The 21,638-nt window shown below is 39.7% G+C and overlaps 1 protein-coding gene and 1 non-coding gene across 5 annotated transcripts in view; both read right to left on the bottom strand.

The window, feature by feature from the left end:
• Positions 1–21,638, bottom strand: part of gabbr2 (gamma-aminobutyric acid (GABA) B receptor, 2) — an 811,906-nt gene that overhangs the window by 127,805 nt on the left and 662,463 nt on the right. For all 4 annotated transcript variants that reach the window (XM_069913637.1, XM_069913635.1, XM_069913636.1 and 1 more), the window contains exon 13: positions 3,798–3,920. In XM_069913637.1, coding sequence (XP_069769738.1) covers positions 3,798–3,920 — 123 coding nt within the window. The remainder of the gene's footprint in view (positions 1–3,797; positions 3,921–21,638) is intronic.
• Positions 13,771–13,875, bottom strand: LOC138752102 (U6 spliceosomal RNA). Its single transcript, XR_011350375.1, has one exon. It is a non-coding gene; the product is annotated as a U6 spliceosomal RNA (small nuclear RNA).

Below are 21,638 nucleotides of genomic sequence, written 5' to 3'. Positions count from 1 at the left end.
GAGTTCTGTGTGCAGTTCTGGTCGCCTAATTATAGGAAGGATATAAACAGAGTGGAGAGAGTGCAGAGAAGGTTTACCAGAATGTTACCTGGGTTTAAGCATCTAGAGTATAGGGAGAGATTAGGTCTTTATTCTTTGGAGCGTAGAAGGTTGAGAGGGGATTTGATAGAAGTATTTAAGATTATGAAAGGGATAGACAGAGTGGATGTGGATAGACTATTTCCGTTAAGAGGAGGAAAGATTAAAACAAGAGGACATGAGTTGAGAATTAAGGGGCAGAGGTTTAGAGGTAACATGAGGGGGAACTTCTTTACTCAGAGAGTGGTAGCCGTGTGGAATGATCATCCGGGAGAAATAGTGGCGCCGGAGTCAATTGTATTATTTAAGAAAAGGTTGGACAGGTATATGGATGAGAAGAAGATGGAGGGTTATGGGCATTGTGCAGGGAGGTGGAACTAGAAAGGGGTGTTTGGTTCGGTGCGGACTAGAAGGGCCTAATGGCCTGTTTCCGTGCTGTAATTGTTATGTTATGTTATAATGAAGCTGTCAATGACATTTTGAAGACACTCTCTTTACTTCTTTTTCATGTTGCTCTTCGTTACCACAATGAGAAATGATTTGAGGCCATCATTACTTAAACTTCTTTAGTATGTCCATTCATGCCATAAAAATCAACATTAATTTAACTACACAAAGGAAATTCCCACCCATTGTGTCACTGAATAGTTCATGGGAACAAGCTTCCATTATGAGGCAATCAAGTTACACATTATTAAGTATTAGTAAAGTTTTAAACTGGTTAGATATTCCTTGATAAACACTAGAGTATTGCAGAATCAACAAAGTGAACAATATGTTAAATTTCGTGCTGCATTCAAAGTTTGAAAACTCAAATACATTAAGTTTAGAAGAAGTCGGATTGGTTGTCTTGCCAGCTGCAGCCCTCTGACTCATTTTTGAGGCAGACAGTACAGCAGGTGGCCAATATATCATGAAACTGAGCACAGTGAATTCAGTGCCAACTTTGACCGAGGGAAGTAAATCTCTCTGAATAGGCTTTAGGATCTTCATGAACATATTTAAAAAATGTTATGCCATGCAATCATTGATAATCTGGGAAGCCTGATTACCCACTCAAGATAATATCAAATTAGCCTCGCAGGTTGTTTTACTTAAGAAATTAGTCATTTTGCTCCCCTTTCACAGTGTGCAAACAGGCACAAGATGTTGAATTTTGTCCTTCACATATCTTTTTGATGCAGTTGTAAAATTGCCATGAAGTTCTGTCAGTATTTTGATTGACATTTTATAAGGTGCAATATAAATTTGTAATTCACCTATCTTATAATCCTTATGATAGTGTATTATGGTACTGAGAATATTTAAAATCTAAAAGTTTAACTTTTTACTTGCCTGAATTAGTCAGTTAAAAAAATGTGTATTTTCCCATTGTAATCAAAAAATGCAATAAACAAATAAAGCAATTTGATGTATTTTTATAAAACACTGTCAATTTTCATGTTTGATTCTGCTCTGTTCATTTTTATTTAACTTTAACTGTGCTTCACTTTGTGTAGGTTGAGCAAATTACTATTTGAGTTCAATTGCTGTTTCTTTATCCAGTGACCTACTGAACCTACTGGGAAATTGGTGTAATCACTGGACATTCACCAGCATTTGTCGCTTCATTCACAAGTCCATATTTAGGATTTCATATATTGTTGAAGATGCACTTATTTTGTTACATTGATCTAAGCTTTAACCTCATATCCAATTCATTGCAAAAACTGCCTTGAATACTTCTGCTGATACTTCTTTCCAAACCCAGTTAAAATCCCTTACCAGTTCTGAAAATCAATTTTTCAAATGCTCCCATTGCTAACATGGCTCTTTGACGATTTACAAGCTTGATCTAATCCTGAACTCTTGCAACTCAACATGGCTCCTTCACACATTTCCACACACCAGTTATTCCTGCCCTCAACATGTTCCACTGATGGTTTATGTTGCAATGAATCATTTTATGATTTAGTTAAAGATTCGCCTTCTCTCTCTTTATACCCTCCTCTTGAGAATTTTGTTCAGCCATAAAATTCAACCCACGTCTCTATGTTACTGCTTGATATTAATTTCTCTATTAAATTTCCTAATGCAGACCACAGATCATTTGCTGACCACAGATCTTCCAATAACAAATCCAATGACTGTGGAATACAGCTCTATTCAAATCCCCAAGAATACTACCAAGTAACTTCACCCCTACTCCCAGGAATACACTAACAGTTAGTGCTCACTTTCTAGGACCTCCTAACATCCCAAATCGTAATCATAGCGTTGTCTTCTCCCTGAATCTCTTTGCATCGTGTACTGGGATATGTATAAAACTTTGTAGGCTGTAGTTGATATTGTAAATATGAGAATGATATCTGCTCATAATTAGAAATCATTATTTGCCTATTAAGCATGGCAGTAAAGAGACATTTTTTATACAAAATGATGACATTGCTTTCTATATAATGATAGAAATTACACCGAAAAATCTCGAGATGGGATACAACTATGAAAGAATGATAAATATTGAGAAAAAAGTTTTTTTTTTGAGTTTTGAATCCTTCCCACTTGCTCAGGATATGTGGAAAAATGAAAACTTGGGCATGTTTGAAGCGACGTCTAAAGTAATTTTGTGATTATCTGTAAGTTAAGATTGATTTTTAGAACTATCGGCAACATGCTCTAATTTGTGCATCTTGACAAAAGTTTAAGGGGTTGATTTACAAGGCCTCATCGTGTGGGAGTCTAGTGTCTGTCACTAAACCAAAACTTCTTGACCACCATGAGAGCTCCATTTCATGAGTTATGCCACAACTTTACACCAAAACTCAACTCCCAGCCAATGATATAAATACTGAGAATTGCTGACGTTTCCCAAGGATGAATTAATTTACATTTCTGGCTTTCTGGAAAAAAAATCAGAAATTTCAATCATGCTTCCACATTTAACTGAAAATACTCCAATGTAATTGGGGACAATCTTGTAACAGCCTTGTTGCTTAATTTCTTTTCATATTTTGGGCCCATTAAGAATGTGGATAAATTGAGTTTTCTCTCAGAGTAATTTTCTGCTCATTTATAACACATTAATGGATTGTGTTAACATCCTTAAATGCTTGAGAATTGGCTGGCAACTTCTATTTAAAATTTATGGAGTTTCATTACCGTTTAAATGCTACAAAGCAGAATTTAAGATATTGGAAGAGATAAAAATCATTCTTATAAGCTCAAAGTGAAAAAAAATAGTCCCTTCTGCCCACCATGTCCATGCCAAACATCAAATAACCATCTAAGCAAATCCATTTGCTGCCACTTGATTTGGAGACTTCGAGCCCTTGACAATTCAATTCCTAAATTATTCTTTTAATTCTCTACATTTATATCTTACATTTGAGGTTTGTTTCTAGTTGTAAGTCTGGGTCACCTTGCAATGCTTTAACCATTCAGAGAACTTTTTGGAGGCAGTTTGACTTCTTCAGATGTCTTTTCTGCTGAATTTAGGAGGATGCGTCTGGACTTGTACAACCCCTTCTCACCTAAATCCATTCATGCACATGCTGTTCCTTTCTGAGGAGTGGGGTACTCTCATATGCAACCACTCGCACACCAACTGAAAGGAACCATCATCCTCCTATGAGATGGATAGCCAGAATATACTTACTTTCCAAATTATAAACCACATTAACCCTAACACAAAATAGGGGTCATCACAGACTTATGATTCCAGTTGCACCCTGTAAACTGACCTCTAAAGGGTAGTCTTCTACAGTCCTCTTCAGGGGATCCACAACCTGCCAGCAAATGAGGATGCACAGATCGATAAGGAGCATCCCACCGACAATAATAAGCAGCTTCTGGTCCTTGATGATCTAATGAGAGAAAACATGATGTTCTCAGCATTCAAATAATTGTTTCACATCGCTTTATTTAGGGTTATAGCTAACATCAGTTAAGTAACTCAGTATAAAGTTCACAGATTGCATATATGCCCACATTATTGCTATACTGATTTGGGATTTGTTGGCAGTGATTAGCTGAGCATGGCATGATATGATCAAGTGATAACAGTTGTCATTAAATGCAGGAGTGATTAGGCCTGCTCCTGCAAGCTTTCTTTTTCTTTGGCTTGGCTTCGTGGACGAAGATTTATGGAGGGGTAATGTCCACGTCAGCTGCAGGCTCGTTTGTGACAGGCAGACACGGTTGTAGCGGTTGCAAGGGAAAATTGGTTGGTTGGGGTTGGGTGTTGGGTTTTTCCTCCTTTGTCTTTTGTCAGTGAGGTGGGCTCTGCGGTCTTCTTCAAAGGAGGTTGCTGCCCGCCGAACTGTGAGGCGTCAAGATGCACGGTTTGAGGCGATATCAGCCCACTGGCGGTAGTCAATGTGGCAGGCACCAAGAGATTTCTTTAGGCAGTCCTTGTACCTCTTCTTTGGTGCACCTCTGTCATGGTGGCCAGTGGATAAGTTATTTTATAATCAAAACATTGCAGAACAATCAATTCGCTAAGGGAGGTTGGGGAGAAGAAATTAATGTTGAAAGTTCAGATTTATTGTCAGAATACCTACATGAGACCTCAGAAAGGAAATTATAGACTGACATTAGTGGTTGGGAAGATGCTGGAATTGATTGGAAAGGATGACATTATGGAGTACTTTGAAGCACTTGACAAGATGGATCAAGCCAGCGTGGTTTCCTTAAGGGAAAATCTTGCTGGACAAACCAATTGGAATTAGTTGACCAAATGGCCAGCAAGCAAGATAAAGGAGTGCTGAGGATGTGGAGCATTTGGATTTTCAGAAGGCCATTGTCAAAGTGCCAGACATAAGGCTACTTAACAAGTTAAGAGCCCATTGAATAACAGGAGATATACTAGGGTGAGAAGAGCTTTGGCTGATTGGCAAGAGCAGAGAATCAGAATATAAGGATCATGTTCTGGTCAGCAGACCGTTCCCAGTGGTGTTCCACAGGGGTCGGTGTAGGGGATGCTTTTTTATATTGTACATTAATGATTTGGATTAAGGAATGAGTGGCTTTGTAGCCAAGTTTGAAAATGATACGAAGGTAGGTGGAGGAGCAGGTAATGTTGAGGAAACATGGAGAATGGAGAAGGATTTAGACAGATTAGGAGAATGTATTTCTTTTGCCACTTGTCTGCCCAGTCGGAAAGTGTACAGTCATGCACTTTGGTGGAAGGAAGAAATAGGCAGAAAATGTTTTAAATGGGGAGAAAATTGAAAATTCCCAAATGCAAAGGGACCTGCAAGTCCCTGTGTTAGATATCCTGAAGGTAAACCTGGAGGATGACTTAGTGATGAAGAAGTTAACTGCAATACTGGCATTCATTTCAAGAGGAATAGAAAAGAGTGGAGATGTTATGTTGAGGGCTTACAGGGCACTTGTGAGACCTCACTTGGAGTATTATGAGCTGTTTTGGGCTTCTCATTTAAGAAAGGATGTGCTGATGTTAGAGAGGGTTCAGAGGCCATTCACAAGGATGATTCTGGGAATGAAAGAATGAAGGACACTTGATGGCTTTCGGACCGTACTCATTGGAATTTAGGAGAATGCGGGGGGGAGGGGGGGAATCTCATTGAAATATTTTGAATGCTGAAAGATGTCTCCAAGTAGACATAGAAAGAATGTTTCCCATGATGGGAGAGTCTTGGACATGAATGCACAATTTCAGAATTGAAGGGTGACGCTTAGAATAGAGATGCAGAGGAATTTCTTTTGCCAGACGGTGGTGAACATGTGGAATTTGTTGCCACAGACAGTTGTGAAGGCCAACTCATTGGGTGCATTTAAGGCAGAGATTGATAGATTCCTGATTAGCCAGGGCATCTAAGGTTATGTGGAGAAGGCCAGGCAGTGGGGGTGAGTGGGTAAATGGATTAGTTCATGAGTGGGCTCAATAGCCTATTTCTGATCTTGTACCTTATGATCTGGTGGTCACAAGCATAAAATTTGATTTAAAATAGTATTACACAGAGCTGGTCAGGACATCCTAATTACTTTTAGCCTTAGGCCAAGCATGTCTCAGTGGTAACACTGAATCATATGGATCTAGGATTAGCTGTCATTTTCAAACCTGATTGTACTTGATCAGATGTGTACAGAAAATCTGAGCCTCTGTCTATCCTCTGTCAGACAGTGCTGACAGTTCTTTCAGGAGGATTATATCCCAACCCAGAGAAAAGGAGAGTAAAAGGTCATTATTTTATGTTGTGCACAATTTTATGTTGCCACAAAGTGAGCAAATATTCTCCACAGTTCCTCATAATCTAACAGTGAATACACTTCAATGCATTTCATTTGTTGTGAAGCATTTGGGTCATCCTTGGTCATAAAGGACATTTTAAAACACAAGATCATTCTTTTATTAATAATAGAAGCCTTTATTTAACATTAGTGGAGGATGAAAGAATAATTATTAGGTTCCATTATATGGCTTAGAGTGACACCCATCAATCAATTTTAAAGTATAAGTCATACAGTAGCAAAAAATAATTAAGGGGTAAGAGTCATCTAATTTGCCTTTAACGTACTTTTTAAAATAAAAGATAGTGCAAGCTTTTGTCCCCTTTCCTAACAGCATACATGGACCGGCATCCATAAGAAATATAAATGAAGACGAAAATATCCCAGGCTTCTTTCACAATTTTACTTGCATTCGTGAAGTAAGAGAAATTGATTGACCCAAAAAGCCTTGCAAATTTCTTGGACACAGCGCTGTCAATCAATCTAAAGCATTTAAATCACAGAGATTGCTTGTTGCAACAGATTCACAAACAACCATGCCAGCAATCCTAAACAATTAGCCTTGCCTTTCTACGATCAGAACTATGCCTATTCTCATTTGTTGATGGAACAACCAATGAAGACTCATGCTTAGTAATTCATCCCTAGTCAGTAGCACTAAACTCACTGTGTAATCATGCTACCTTGTTGTATACTAACTCAGAAATGCATTTGATTGATATCAAAGGAATGAATTCCAGAGGCAGAGTTCTGAACAAGGCACTGAGTAATTGCATAGCTTGTTTGAGTTACTAACTGGGGATAGATTTCTGGCCTCATTTATGATATCTGATAGAAACTGAAATTGCCACTCTATTTGCAAGATTGTGAATCATGGATGGCAGGAGTCTTGGATTAAATGTTCCCTACATTCCAATTAACAAAGATTTGTTGAGGCAGCTATAAACAATTAGATCCAAACTAATAAAAGATTTCCAATGCATGTACAACCTGTAATGCACTGGTGTTCACATTTAAAATGGAAATGGCCAGTAACATTAAGGATGGTAAGTCTACGTGGAAATAGTTGCCTGTCACAATATGATCGAAGAATACCTTTACTGAACAACATTATGCTTCACTGAATGGAGTTTGCCATTTTATCCCACCTGATGCCTCTGTTCAACCATCATCCTACTTTGTACTTTCTGGTCACCACTTAAGGCAACATTTTCCACTTTTAATGTCTCATAAATATCACATAGATCCTGGCATGCCAGCCTAAGATTTCCTGGTACACCCCACTTACCCACCGTCAGTTCAAAAAAGCAATGTCTGCTAATTGCCATCTTCCAAGCCCACATTTATACCAAACACTATCACTTCTGTTTCAATACTAACACCCAAAAAGTGTTCATTTCAGAAGTAACCATTGTTTTCCTACTCATTCATTAAGGTGATTGCTGCCCTGCATTTATAGATTGAATAATCTATGAAGATTCAATCTAATAATAGTTTGGATAATCCCCTGCCTCGTGAAAGAAAAGGGAGCAAAGAGAGATCTTCACACAAAGGGTGGTGTGTATGTGGAACAAGCTGCCTGAGAAGTTAAGATGCAGGAATAATTGAAATGTTTAAAAGAGATTTAGGCAGGAACATGGTTAGGAAAGGTTGACAGGAGAAAGAGCCAAACACAGGAAAATTGAACTAGCTTGCATAGCATATATATGTTGGGCTGAAGGGCCTGATCCCAGCTTCCTCATTGTTAAACTCAGTTCACATTACTTCATTCTCAATCTGCTCTCACTTCAGCATTGGTCTTCTTAGGCCTACCTGCAAACTTTCTTGGACAGTACAGTGAGAGAGGAGGCATGGAATAAGATTGATGGCTGAGGATAAGAGTTTCAATATTAAACATTAAGAGAATTGATGGATTTTGAGCAGGAAAGCTGAGGTCAAAGAACAGCCATATTGAGCAGTAGAGAAGGTATAAGGAGTGGAATAGGCTATTCCTGCTTCTATTTTTTATGATCTTAAAGGAGAAAACATTGCTTATTAAAACCAGAAACGATATTGATTATGACATCCCTTTCATTGGACACTGTCTGCTACATATAGGTGTTGATTACTCCCAAGCCCGTCTTCTCCCAGAACATCCTGCAGTTTAGTGGTATATTCAAAGAGAATGCCATTCTGATTGATTGAGTTGCTAGGAACACAGGAATTAAAGGTCATCTGCAGGTCATCAACTAAGGTCATCAGCACCAGTTAAATGCTGCTTTCTGAAAAAAGAAAATTGAAATGTTAGCTCCAATAAGATCAGGTGACTCTGGAAGAGGTAGTACTGAAATTCCATGCTAATGTAGTTAAGTAAATCTGCGAAGCTTGGATTTTACTTGGGAAAATAGAGCTATGTAAATAAATGGGAATGAATTTGATAAGTTTATCCTGGATAGTTCACAAATAGATAACACAAACATTAAATTGTGATAGTAGGAGATTTTAACTTTCCACATTTTGACCTGGGGGGGGGGTGGGTCCCATACTATAAAAGGGCTAGATGGCTTGGAGTTTGTTAAATATGTTCAGGAAAGTTTTCTAAATCAATATATAGAGGTACCAAGTTGAGAGAGTGCAAAATTGGATCTCCTATTAGGGAACGAGACAGGACAGGTGACAGAAGTATGCGTAGGGGAACATTTTAGGTCCAGTGATCATAGTGCCATTGGTTTCTACTTAATTATGAAGAAGGATGGGTTGAGATTCTAAATTGGAGAAAGGCCGATTTTGAGGAAATGAGAAAGGATCTAGAATACGTGGATTGGGATAAGTTGTTTCTCTGGAAAGAACGTGCTCAGTAGGTAGAAGACCTTCAAAGGTGAAAGTTTGAGAGTACAAAGTTGCATGTTCCTGTTAGGATTACAGGTAAACAGGAAAAAGGGAACCTTGGTTTTTGATTAATTTTGGAGATCTGGTTCAGAAGAAGAGAGAGTATAGTAGGTATAGACAACATGGAGCAAATGAGGTACTAGGGGAGCATAAAAATGCAAGAAAAATCTTTAGAAATAGATTAGGAAGGCTAAATGCTTTGGCAGACAATGTGAAGGAAAATCCAAAGGTTTCTACAGTTGCAAAGCATGGCAAAGGTGGAATGCTTTGGATCTTGTGCTGTTCCTTTATTCCTCCACACTGCTTTTGCCATCACTCTGAAGCAGGTTAATCTTGGTCTCGTGTGCCCACAAGAGCTTTTTCCAGAATTCTACAGACTCTTTTAAATACTTCTTGGCAAACTGTAATCTGGCCATCCTTTCTGTGGCTCACTAGTGGAGAGTATCTTGCAGTGTAGTCTCCATATTTCTGTTCATAAAGTGTTCTGCGGACAGTAGTCATTGACATATTCAGATTTATTATCAAAGTACATACATGACATCACACACAACCTCGCAATTACTTTTTCCTGAGGGGGCAGCAGAATTACCACTAATTTGGAATGAAAAAAATAAACTGTACACAATGAAAATATGTAAACAAAACAAACAACTGTAAACAAATTGAGTGCGCAATAAACAGAGAACAAAAAGAAAAATCAATGAAGGGCACAAATAAGAGTCCTTAAATGAGTATCTGATTGAGGTTGTCATTGAGGAAACTGAGGTGGAGGGGTAGCAGCTGTTCCTGATCCTGGTGGTACGAGTTGTGTGGCACCTATACCTCTTTCCTGAATGCAGCAGTGAGAACAGATTGTGTGCTAGGTGGTGAGGGTCTTTGATGATTGCTGCTGCTTTACTACGGTACCCTTCTCTGTAGATGTATTCAATAGTGGGGAGGGTTTTGCCTTTGATGTTCTGGACTGAGTCCAATACCTTTTGGAGGGCTTTACACTCATGGTCAGCACACTTTCCACCACACCTCAGTAGAAATTAGCCAGGGTTTCTGGTGTCATACTAAACCTCCACAACCTCCTGAGAAAATAGAGGTACGGACGTGCTTTCTTCACAATGCCATTGGTGTGTTGGGTCCAGGAAAGCTCCTCCGATATAGTGACTTCCAAGAACTTAAATTTGCTCACCTCCTCCACCTCTGATTGTACACCTCTGGCTTTCCTTTCCTGGTCAACCATCGGCTCCTTAGTTTTGGTGACATTGAGCGCAAGGTTGTTGTTGCATAATTCAGTCAAGTTTTCAATCTCCATCCTGTATGCTGACTCATCACCTTCCTTTAAACAACCTACTACCATGGTATCGTTGACAAATTTGTAGATGGTGTTATTGTCATACTGAGCCACACACTCGTAAGTGTAAAGTGAGTAGAGCTGGGGGCTAAAAACACAGCCCGTGGTACTCCTGGACTGATGGAGATTTTAGAGGAGAAGTTGTTACCAATCCTCACTGATTGTGGTCTGGAGGTGAGGAAATCCATGATCCAATAACACAGTGGGGTGTTAACTCCCAGGTCTTGGAATTTGCTGATCAGTTTTGAGGGGATGATGGTGTTAAATGCCAAACTGCAGTCAATGAAGAATATCCTGATGTCTGCATCTTTGAATAAAATCTTTAATGTGGACTTTAATTATATGTGAATTGTTTAATTACAAATTTAAAAGTGAAGAAAAAAAAATCTCTTTGGCCCAAACATTATAAAGGGCACTGAATATTGAGTAAAAGGATAGTAAGGGACAAAACTGGTCCCCTTGAAGATCAGAGTGGTCAGCTCTGAATGTAGCCAGAAGAGATGGAGGAGATCTTGTGTTTTTTTTTTGCATCAGTATTTACTCAGGAAACTTGTAAAGTGTCATGGGAAGTAAGAAAAACAAGCAGTGAGGTTATGGAACCTAAACAGATTGAAGAGGAGGAAGTGCTTGCTGCTTTAAGCAAATAAAGGTGGATAAATGCCCAGGATCTGACAAGTTATATTCCCTCAGACCTCGAGGGAGGCTAGTGTAGAAATCGTAGGGGCTCAGGCAGACATATTTAAAATGACATTAGCCATGGGTGTGGTGCCAGAAGATTGAAGGGTGGATCATTTTGTTCTGTTGCTTAAAAAATGCTCCAAAAGTAACCCTGGAAATTATAGAATGGTAAGACTAACTTCAGCAGCAGGTAAGTAATTGGAAGATATTCTTAAGGAATGGGTATACAAGTATTTGGATAGCAAGAGAATGATTAGGGATTGTCAAAATGGCTTTGTGCATGGTAGGTCATATTTACCTGATCTGACAGAGTGTTTGAGTAAGTTGATGAAGGAAAGGCTGTGGATGTTGTCTATCTGGACTTTGGTAATGCCTTTGACAAGGTCCTAAGTGGGGGATTAGTCAGAAAGGTTCAGATGTTTGGTATTCATGGAGAGGTAGTCATATGGGTTCAACATGGGCTACACAGGAGAAACCAAAGAATGGTAATAGATAATAGGCCTGTGATTAGTGGCATGTCTCAGGGATCAGTGCTGGGATCATCGTTGTTTGTCATCTATGTCAATGATGTAGATGACAGTGGTAAATTGGATCTGCAAATCTGTAGATGACACTAAGACTGGAGGTGCTCTGGGCAGCAAAGAGGGCTTTCAGAGCTTGCAGAGGGATCTGGACCAGCTAGAAAAATGGGCTGAAAAATGGCAGATGGAACTTAATTCAGACGTGTGAGGTGTTGCATTTTGGAAGGACAAACCAAAAAAGGACATGCACGGTAAATGGTAGGGCACTATGAAGTGTGGTAGAAGAGATCTGGGAATGCAGATACATAATTCCCTGAAAGTGGCATCACAAGTAGATAAGGTTGTAAAGAGAGCTTTTGGTATATTGGTCTTCATGAATCAAAGTATTGAGTATATGAGTTGGGATGTTATGGTGAAATTGTACAAGACATTGGTGAGGGCAAATTTGGAGTATAGTGTGCAATTTTGGTCACAAAACCACTGGAGAGATATCAATAAGATTGAATGAGTGCAGAGAAGATTACTGAGCTACAGGGAGCATGGAAGAATGAAGGGAGATTTGATTGAGGTATTTAAAATTATGAGGGGTCTAGAAAGACTAAATGCAGGTAGGCTATTTCCATTGAGGGTAGGTGAGATACAAACTAAAGGATATGGGTTAAGGGTGAAAGGGGTGAGATTTAGAGGTACCATTAGGGAACTTCTTTACATAGAGAGTGATGGGAGTGTGGAATGAAATAGCAGCTGAAGTGGAGAATGTAGGCTCAAATTAAATTTTTAAGAAGAATTTGGACAGGTATATGGATTGGAGGGGTATTGTGGGTAATGGGTGGGGTACAGTTCAGTGGGACTGGGTAGAATAATGGTTTAGCATAATCTTGAAGGGCCAGTTTTAGTGATATATTGTTCTATGATTCTATAGAATATAAATAGGCAATATAAATAGCATAATCCATTGCACCCAATACAAATTTTGCAGTAAAGAGTACTCCAGTGCCATATTTATGGAAAGATTACAGAGTTTTTACCAAAGAATTTGAACGAATTCTAACATTAGCTCTACTTATGTGTAGCTCTTTTCTGAAAAGGGACAGTTTTCCTGCCAGCAGTGAGCTGCTCAAAACTATTTAAGCTCAAATTTAAGGTTGGTGCCAATTAGCTTGCTGGAAAGTATCAGCCCTGTTCTCAGTAGTGAAGCCCAATGTATAAATGTCCTCTAGTGAGGTGTGGGGAGTTGATGGGAGGAACAAGTATTGCTCAGAAAGGTGATACAAACTTTACACAGACCTGTTTAGAAATGACACTTGGTTAGTCACCAGTCAAAATGTGAACATTTTCAATTCTTTTGAAGATCTGACACTCAATATATTAAACAATGTGTCAGAATCAATTTTTCTTCACAAAAATCACAAATAAATAATGAAACTAAAATTCAAGAACATTTGAAAATATTAAGCAAATTCAATTAATTTGAGATTTTTTTTCCTGCGAGTCAAGCAGAATTTCTAATTACCGGAAACTGTATACTATATGCGAGAAAGATATGTATACAAAGGAAAAATATGTAAACAAAAGAAAGAAATGCAAATAAGCTAACTGTGTAAATGTAGAAAATATATATTCAATATTAAGTCATGAACACAGTAAGAGTTCTTCAATAAGTTTCTGAATTAATCCATTGTTCAGGTGTCTAATTGTTAAAGGGGGCAGCAACTATTCCTAAACCTGGAGGTACCAGTCTTGTGGCACCTTTACCTCTTTCAGGCTGGGTGGTGTGGTTCCTTAATGATTGCTGCTGCACTCCAACAGCAGCATTCATCTAGATTTTCTTGATGGTGGGGAGAGTTTTGCCTGTGATGCACTGGGCTGCTTCCACTAACTTTACAGGGCTTCCTGCTCAGAGGTATGATCAGGCCATGATGCAGCCGGTCACCACACTTTCCACTAAACATCTGTAGAAGTTTGCCGAGGTTTCAAATGATATAGTGAACTTCCGCAAGCTCCTGAGCAAGTAGAAGCGCTGATGTGCTTCTTTAAAAAATTTTTTTCTTTAAAAATATGGAACACTTCACAAATTTGCGTGTCATCCTTGCGCAGGGGCCATGCTAATCTTCTCTGTATCGTTCCAATTTTAGTATATGTGCTGCCGAAGCGAGCTTCTTTTTTTGATGATGACACTAGTACGATGGGTCCATGAAAGGTCAAACAAGATAAACACCCAGGAATTTAAATTTGCTCACCCTCTCCTCCTCTGATTCCCCAATGATCACTGGATCGTACAACTCTGGTTATGGAAGTCCATAATTAGCTCCTTGATCTTGGTGATATTGAGCATTAGTGCACTATACAGCCATGTTTTCAATCCTCCTCCTATATGCTGAGCCATTGCCCCATTTTATTAAGCCTACTATTGAGATATTGTCATCAAATTTGTATAAGGTGGTGTTGTTGCACCGAACTATACAGTCATAGGTATAGAGTGAGTGGAGAAGGGGGATAAGCATGCATTGAACAAAGAACATTGCAGCATGGAACAGGCCCTTCAGCCCACAGTGTTGTGCTGACCTACTCCACAACAATCTAACCCTTCCTGACCAACAAAGTTTAAAGCTCAGATTTTCTGTCAGAGTACAAGCGTGACATCACATATAACCCTGAGATTCTTTTAACTGCAAAGCAAGAAGAATTTCTACTCATTGGTCGTGCCAAAAACTATACTCAAGAACAGATTCAATTTGTAAATTAGCTAATACATAATTTTATGGTTTCTAAGCCACCACTGCTGTTTAAATTAGTGGATTTTCTGCCTTTTGGTACAGCTTGAATCAAAGTGCTGGATTATTACTGAAACTTAACTCTCCATTCTGGAATTCTTGAGGAGATCAAAGTCTCACGATTAAGTCCCATCATGAAATAACCAATGAAGAGTGGCTCACAAGAATTTGGAATCATTACAGTCAGGAAATGCTGGCAGTTATGTTCAGAACTAATGATATTTCCCCAGCACAATGTATCTGAAAACCTCGCCTAAGCTAACTATTCTTTGGGCAATACATCCCATCTGCTATCTCAAAAAAAATTGGAAATATTCAACAGGTTAGACGAAATCTAAGTCAAATTGGCAAGAATGATGATAGGAAATTGTCCTGAATGTTGCAAGACGAGGTATTATTTCTCAAGGTTATGTCGAAGTTACAGGAAATTAAGATGAGACTGGGATAGATATCACTTTCACTTTTCATACCACTCTGATAACATTTTTTTTTAAATACTTCAGATACTTGCAGCTATTGTTCTAAGTGAAAAAAAATCAGGAAGAGCATTGGCTGTTTCAGAGTTGTACTCAGGACCAGAGGCAGATACAAGCTCTCTCATTTGACATGAAGTTCAACAAGAAAATCTGCAGATGCTGAGGTCAAGTGTAATACACAAGTGAGTGGAAGAAACATAGCAGGACAGCTGCATCAAGTTTCTCCAGCGTATTTGTGTATTAGATTAAGACATACTTAAGACAGGAGAAAGAGGATCCTTCCTGATCCTTTACTAGAATACTGCCTGCTTTAGCTCATGTCAAAAAGTATAAGTACCAACAGAGAAACGACAAATAAACAGGCCCTACTAATTGTATTTTAATTTTAAAATTAAAACAGGCCCTTTCAGTCCACGAGCCCGTGTCACCCAATTACACTCAATAGACCTACACCCCTGGTATGTTTTGAATGGTGGGAGGAAAATGTGACACATTGGAGAAAACCAATGCAGACACAGAGAATGTACAAACTCCATACAGACACCATGGGATTCAAACAATGGCATTGTAACAGCATTGTGCTAACTGCCATACTAACGGTGCCCACTGGAGTAACTGCACCATAAATACAGTACTTGATAGGCAGAATAAGCAGTACTTGATAGGCTTCCTGCTTAGAAATGTTATGATACCAACCATACTCAGAATCATACTACATTAAGATTCAATACTGGGCCTTCCTGTCAAACCTCTACATGGGATATAGCTGGAATTACAACAAGAATACTAGCTCTCAATGTTCAGCATTTCATTCAGCCAACAATCATATAGTGTGAGGGACTTGTTTATCATATTTGCCATGAATGTATGACTAAAGGAGTGAAGCAGGTGTTTTCCAGTTACAAACAAAATATTGGCATGTCCCAAACCTAAATCACTTGCATTTTGACAAGGGCCTTGGAATCATACAGTATGAAAATGGAATTGTTTGTCTCATGTACCAAGATGCAGTGAAAAGCTTTACTTTGCATCCAGACAAGTTAATTTGTGCAAGCAGTACAATAATATAAGTACAAGATGTGGTGTTATAATAAATCAAAGAGGACAGTGTAAAGTGCAGGGTAAAGGGAAAAGAAGTTAAAACAGTACAAGGAAGTCCATTCAAGAGTCTGTTTACAGCAGGAAATAAACCATCCTTGTATGTGGGAGCTTGTGTTTTGAAGCTCTTCTATGTTCTGCCCGATTGAAGTGGGAAGAGTTTAACCAGAGTATGATGGGTCCTTTAGTTTTTCCAAGGCAATGGGAGGTATTAATGGAGTCGATTGGGTGGGGTTGGGGGGTGGAGGGAGGTTGGTACGGACAACGCCTTGAGCTGCATTCGCAACTCTGCAATTTTTTATGGTTTGGGAAGAGCAATTCACATACCAATCTTCGATGTAACCAGATGGAACTCTTCTGATGGCGCATCTGTTAAAATAGGTTGGAGAACTCCTGAATATCCTCAAACTTCTAAGAAAGTAGCTGTTGGTGTCCTTTCTTAGATGTTACTCAACATGGAACGATCAGAACAGTTTGTTAGTGATATTTACTATGAAGCTATCCACCCCCCCCCCTCGCCCCACCACCACCCCCCCCCCCCCCACACACACACACACACACACACACACACACACACCTCGGCTCCACTCCATTTCCTGGTCAATGACCATTCCTTTTTCCTGACAAGAGTACGGGCTTCTTGCACTGACCCCATGTCACTAAATATTTATATTCTTTCTTATCACTCATCCTACCATTACATGATAATATGAATTGGAGCAGTATATGGCCACATATTCATGAGTTTAGAAGGTGAGCATAGAGGGGTTGAGTACATAGCAATGTGCGGCTCCAATTTTGGGATTAGCTTGAAGATGGTGACAACAATCCTCACTGCTTGTTGCCTGCAAGTCAGGAAGTTGAGAATCCAGTTGCAGAGAGGGGGTACTGATACTGGGCTTTAAGTTTTGGGAGGAATTTGTTTGGAAACATGATGATGAAGCCAGAGCTATAGTCAATAAATTGGTGTCTGTCAAGGTCATCCTTGTTATCCACGTGTTCCAAGGAAAAATGCAGGTCCAGGGAGATGGGACCTGTTGTGCATCTGTTGAACCTGTCTGGAATGCTAGAGTTGATGTGGATCATGATGTTAGAGCCACATTGTGACAGAGACAGATACACACCAGCTATGGCAGGGAGAGCAGGCTAGTACAGCCTAAAAGCAAAGGCGAACACTACAGATGGCTGTGATGCTTCATTACCCAATGAGCTAAACATCTTCTATACCCGCTTTGAAGAAGAACCAAACAGTGCCTACTGAGGGCAACGTCAGAACATTATTCAAGTGGGTGAACCCTTGCGAGGTGTCAGGCCCTGTTGACGTACCTGGCAGGGTACTGAAAATCTGCACCAACCAACTAGTTGGAGTGTTCAGAGATATTTTCAACCTCTCATTGCTGCAGTCACAGGTTCCCACTAGCTTGAAAGGGCATCAATCATCCTGGTACTCAAGAAGAGTAGTGTGAGCTGCCTCAATGACTACCGCCCAGTAGCACCAACTTCTAATGTGAAGAAATGTTTTGAGAGGCTGGTCATGGCCAGAATTAACATGTAACTAAGAAAAGATCTGGACTTACTGCAATTTATTTATCATTACAATTGCTCCACAGCAGATGTAATATCGCTGGCTCTCCACTCAGCCCTGGATCACCTCTAAAAAAGCAATTCATACATACGGCTGCTTTTCATTGCCTGCAGCTCGGCCTAAATTATCATTATTCCCTCAATGCTGGTCAAGAAGCTACAAACTCTAGGCCTCTGTTCCCCACTCTGCAACTGTATCCTTGTCTTTCTCATTGGAAGACCACAATCAATATGAATTGGCAACAATCCCTCTTCCTCACTGATCAAAGACATCGGTGCACACCAAGGATGCGTGCTTAGCTCACTGCTCTACTCATTATACACCTAAGTCTTTTTGGCCAGGCACAATTCCAATGCTATCATCTACAAGTTTTCTGATGACACCACAATTGTCGGCAGAATCACAAACGGCAATGAGAAAGCGTACAGGAGGGAGATAGATCAGCTCATTAAATGGTGTAACGACAACAACCTTGCACTCAATGCCAGCAAAACCAAGAAGATGATTGTGGACCAGGGGGAAGTCAGGGGAACATGAACTAGACCGCATTGAGGGTTCAGTAGTGGAGAAGCTCAAGAACTTCAAATTCATGGTGCCTACATCTTCGAGGATCTTTCCTGGAGCCTCTATGTTAATGCAATCACAAAGTGCGCCAGCTGCTATATTTTGTGAGGTATCTAAGGAGGTTCGGTATGTCACCCAGGACTCTTGTAAACTTCTACAGGTGTACCGTGGAGAGCATTCAGGATGGCTGGATCACTGCCTGGTATGGAGGCACCAACTCTCAGGACAAAAATAAACTCCAGAGCATTATTAACTTGGTCTGCAACATCACAGGTACCAGACTTTACTCCATTGAGGACTTCTACATGAGGCAGTGTCTTAAAAAGCAGCCTCTATCCTCAAAGACCCTCACAATCCACTCTGCTACCATCAGGTTAAACGTGCAAGAGCCTGAAAACGAGCATTCTGCTGCACAAAGACAGCTTTTTCCCTGCTACCCTCAGATCCCTGAATAATAAAATGAACTAAAGACTCTGCCTTACTTTTCATGCTCTGCTATGGTTGTTAGTATTTTATTTCATGCTTTATAGTGATGTCATAACTAATGCCATACACCAGCGTTGTCTCCGCTCCATCCTCAACATCCATTGGAGCGCTTTCATCCCTAACGTCAAAGTACTCGAGATGGCAGAGGTCGACAGCATCGAGTCCACGCTGCTGAAGATCCAGCTGCGCTGGATGGGTCACGTCTCCAGAATGGAGGACCATTGCCTTCCCAAGATCGTGTTATATGGCGAGCTCTCCACTGGCCACCGTGACAGAGGTGCACCAAAGAAAAGGTACAAGGACTGCCTAAAGAAATCTCTTGGTGCCTGCCACATTGACCACCGCCAGTGGGCTGATATCGCCTCAAACCGTGCATCTTGGCGCCTCACAGTTTGGCGGGCAGCAACCTCCTTTGAAGAAGACCGCAGAGCCCACCTCACTGACAAAAGGCAAAGGAGGAAAAACCCAACACCCAACCCCAACCCCCCAATTTTCCCCTGCAGCCGTTGCAACCGTGTCTGCCTGTCCCGCATCGGACTTGTCAGCCACAAACGAGCCTGCAGCTGACGTGGACTTTTACCCCCTGCATAAATCTTCGTCCGCGAAGCCAAGCCAAAGAAAGAGAAAATATGTACATTTGCACTACCACAAAATACCAAATGTTATGATTCTGCTGATCATTGAGGCACATAGTCATGTTTTTCTTTGGCACCAGGATAATAGGAGATATTTTAAAGCAGTCCTCTTCAGTCCATTGAGTCTGAGGTGACCATCAAGTACCAATTTACCCTAACTCCATTTTATAGCAAGATGAAGTTGGTTTTCTTCAGAGTTAGGGTTAAGATTCGGACTTCAGGAGAGGGGTCAGACTCCATACTCACTGAAGGCGCTTACTTGCTTATTTAAAGCCTAACTCTGCTATTCATCAATAATAAATCATTCTTTTTCCTAGTTGCTTTTTAAAAATGTTTGGAAAATTGCAAAATTCTCACTAGCAAAATGCATCCTCTGTACAACATGATTTTTTTATTAATTCAAAACACCTTTGAGAAAATCCCCAAATGTTGTTAATGTTTAATATTGAGCAATGATCTGTATGGCAAAAATTGATGTTCATAATTGAATTATTAAAAGCTATAATTTTTCAGTTCTTAAATTTGCCCAGAAGTTCCTTTGAGTTCAGCACACACTGTGCTCACTCAACCCTTTTTCATGCTTCCACCCTGAATTAATTTATTGCCTTTGGAAATCAAAGGGTAGATTTTAATGGATGAAGAGGTGCTGAGCTAAAGCTTCATCTTTAAATTATTAAATGATGCATCAGACATTAAGGACGAGATAGTCAACTCTTGCTTCTAATCCATTTGTGAAGTGCCTTGGGGCATTTCTTCATATTGCAGATAATACGTCATTTGTGAGACCACTCTTGGAATGATGCATGCAGTTGTGGTCACCCAGCTATAGAAATAAATATCAATCAATCAGGAAGGAGAAAAGATTCACAAGTACGATACTGGGTCTGGAGCTTTCCCAAGGCATTGGGAGATATAAACAGAGTTGATGGACGGGAGGTTGGTTTGCATGATGGCCTGAACTATGTTTACAACTCTGCAATTTCTTGCAGTCCTGGGGAAAGCAGTTCCATAGCAAGTTGTGATGGATCCAAGCAGGATACATTCTCTGGTGTATCGGTAGGAGTTGGTTGGAGATGTCAGAAACATGCTGAATTTTCTCAAGTTTCTGAGGAAGTTGAGTTTCTGATGCACTTTCTTGCTGATAGTTAATTTTTTAAAATTCTATTTGTTAACTTGTATGCATCAGTAGTTTAAAGAAAATTGTACCCAGTGAAATGAGGCTTTAGAAATAGTCAGTATAATGTGAACTATTTTGTAACTGCATAAGAATACACCCTTCTCACTATAGTGCACCACTGTGGGGCATATGTATATGTATATGCGAGTGTGTGATCAGTTTCCTTTGATGGTGGAAGGCATCAGTAAGTAAAATCTCTTCCGTTATTTGAACCTTGCATTTCTAAGTTATTTCAGAAGCCTTCCAGGTAAATAGAATGCTTGTCTGTTTTTTTACAAAATTTTGAATGCTACATTTATAGATGAGTCAAGTTCCATTGTATTCATTAGAACAATTCTTTTATATGACAGTAAAATAGAAAATGAACTGAGCATCTGCTTTCCATTCCTACCTCGCAAGTTTTGCAATATTAAGGCTTTGAAACAAACTGCAACACAAATGCTAAAATATAGACAAGCCATTTCAACATCCAGGGAATGAGTTGGGGAAACAATACAATCACAATTTAGACATATTGACTCAGTATATTCAACTGTTACCATGGAGACAGCATTCAAAGTACAGGAAAAAATAAATCAAAGCTTGAAACTTGCAGATTTTATAATTTGCAGATTTTTGTACCATCTTAAATATTCATTCTTTATTTACAACCTTTGATGCACTTACATAGTATAGAGCAGAGCTGTTCTAAAAATATAGGCTAACAATTTCCACTTCACTTCTGACCAATTTTCCCACTCATTAAAAGAATAGTAAATAAATCACTTGCTGTCAAGGTCATGCCACATGGATACTGATTGCTTCTAAATGTATGACTCCCATATATAAAACAAGACTTTTTTTAACAGTAAATCCATTACAAAGTGACTTTGCAATACACGCAGTCCCCGGGTTAAAAACGTTTGATTTACGAACAACCTGTAGTTACGAACTGACAAGCCGACTAGAAGTAGAATGGTGTCAACTTCTGGTTTGAGCATGGTTGAGTCATAATTCTAATAGTAATGACCAGAAATTGTTAAATTTTATTAGAATTGCATCACTAACAGTTCCCACACTGGTCCTGCTGCTCCGCACCCGCCCACCTACTGCCTGCCACCAGCCCACACACCAATCCCACTGCCC

This window comes from Narcine bancroftii, chromosome 1 (genome assembly GCF_036971445.1).
Source record: "Narcine bancroftii isolate sNarBan1 chromosome 1, sNarBan1.hap1, whole genome shotgun sequence".
Taxonomy (NCBI): domain Eukaryota; kingdom Metazoa; phylum Chordata; class Chondrichthyes; order Torpediniformes; family Narcinidae; genus Narcine; species Narcine bancroftii.
This window is presented reverse-complemented; position numbering and strand designations above follow the sequence as displayed.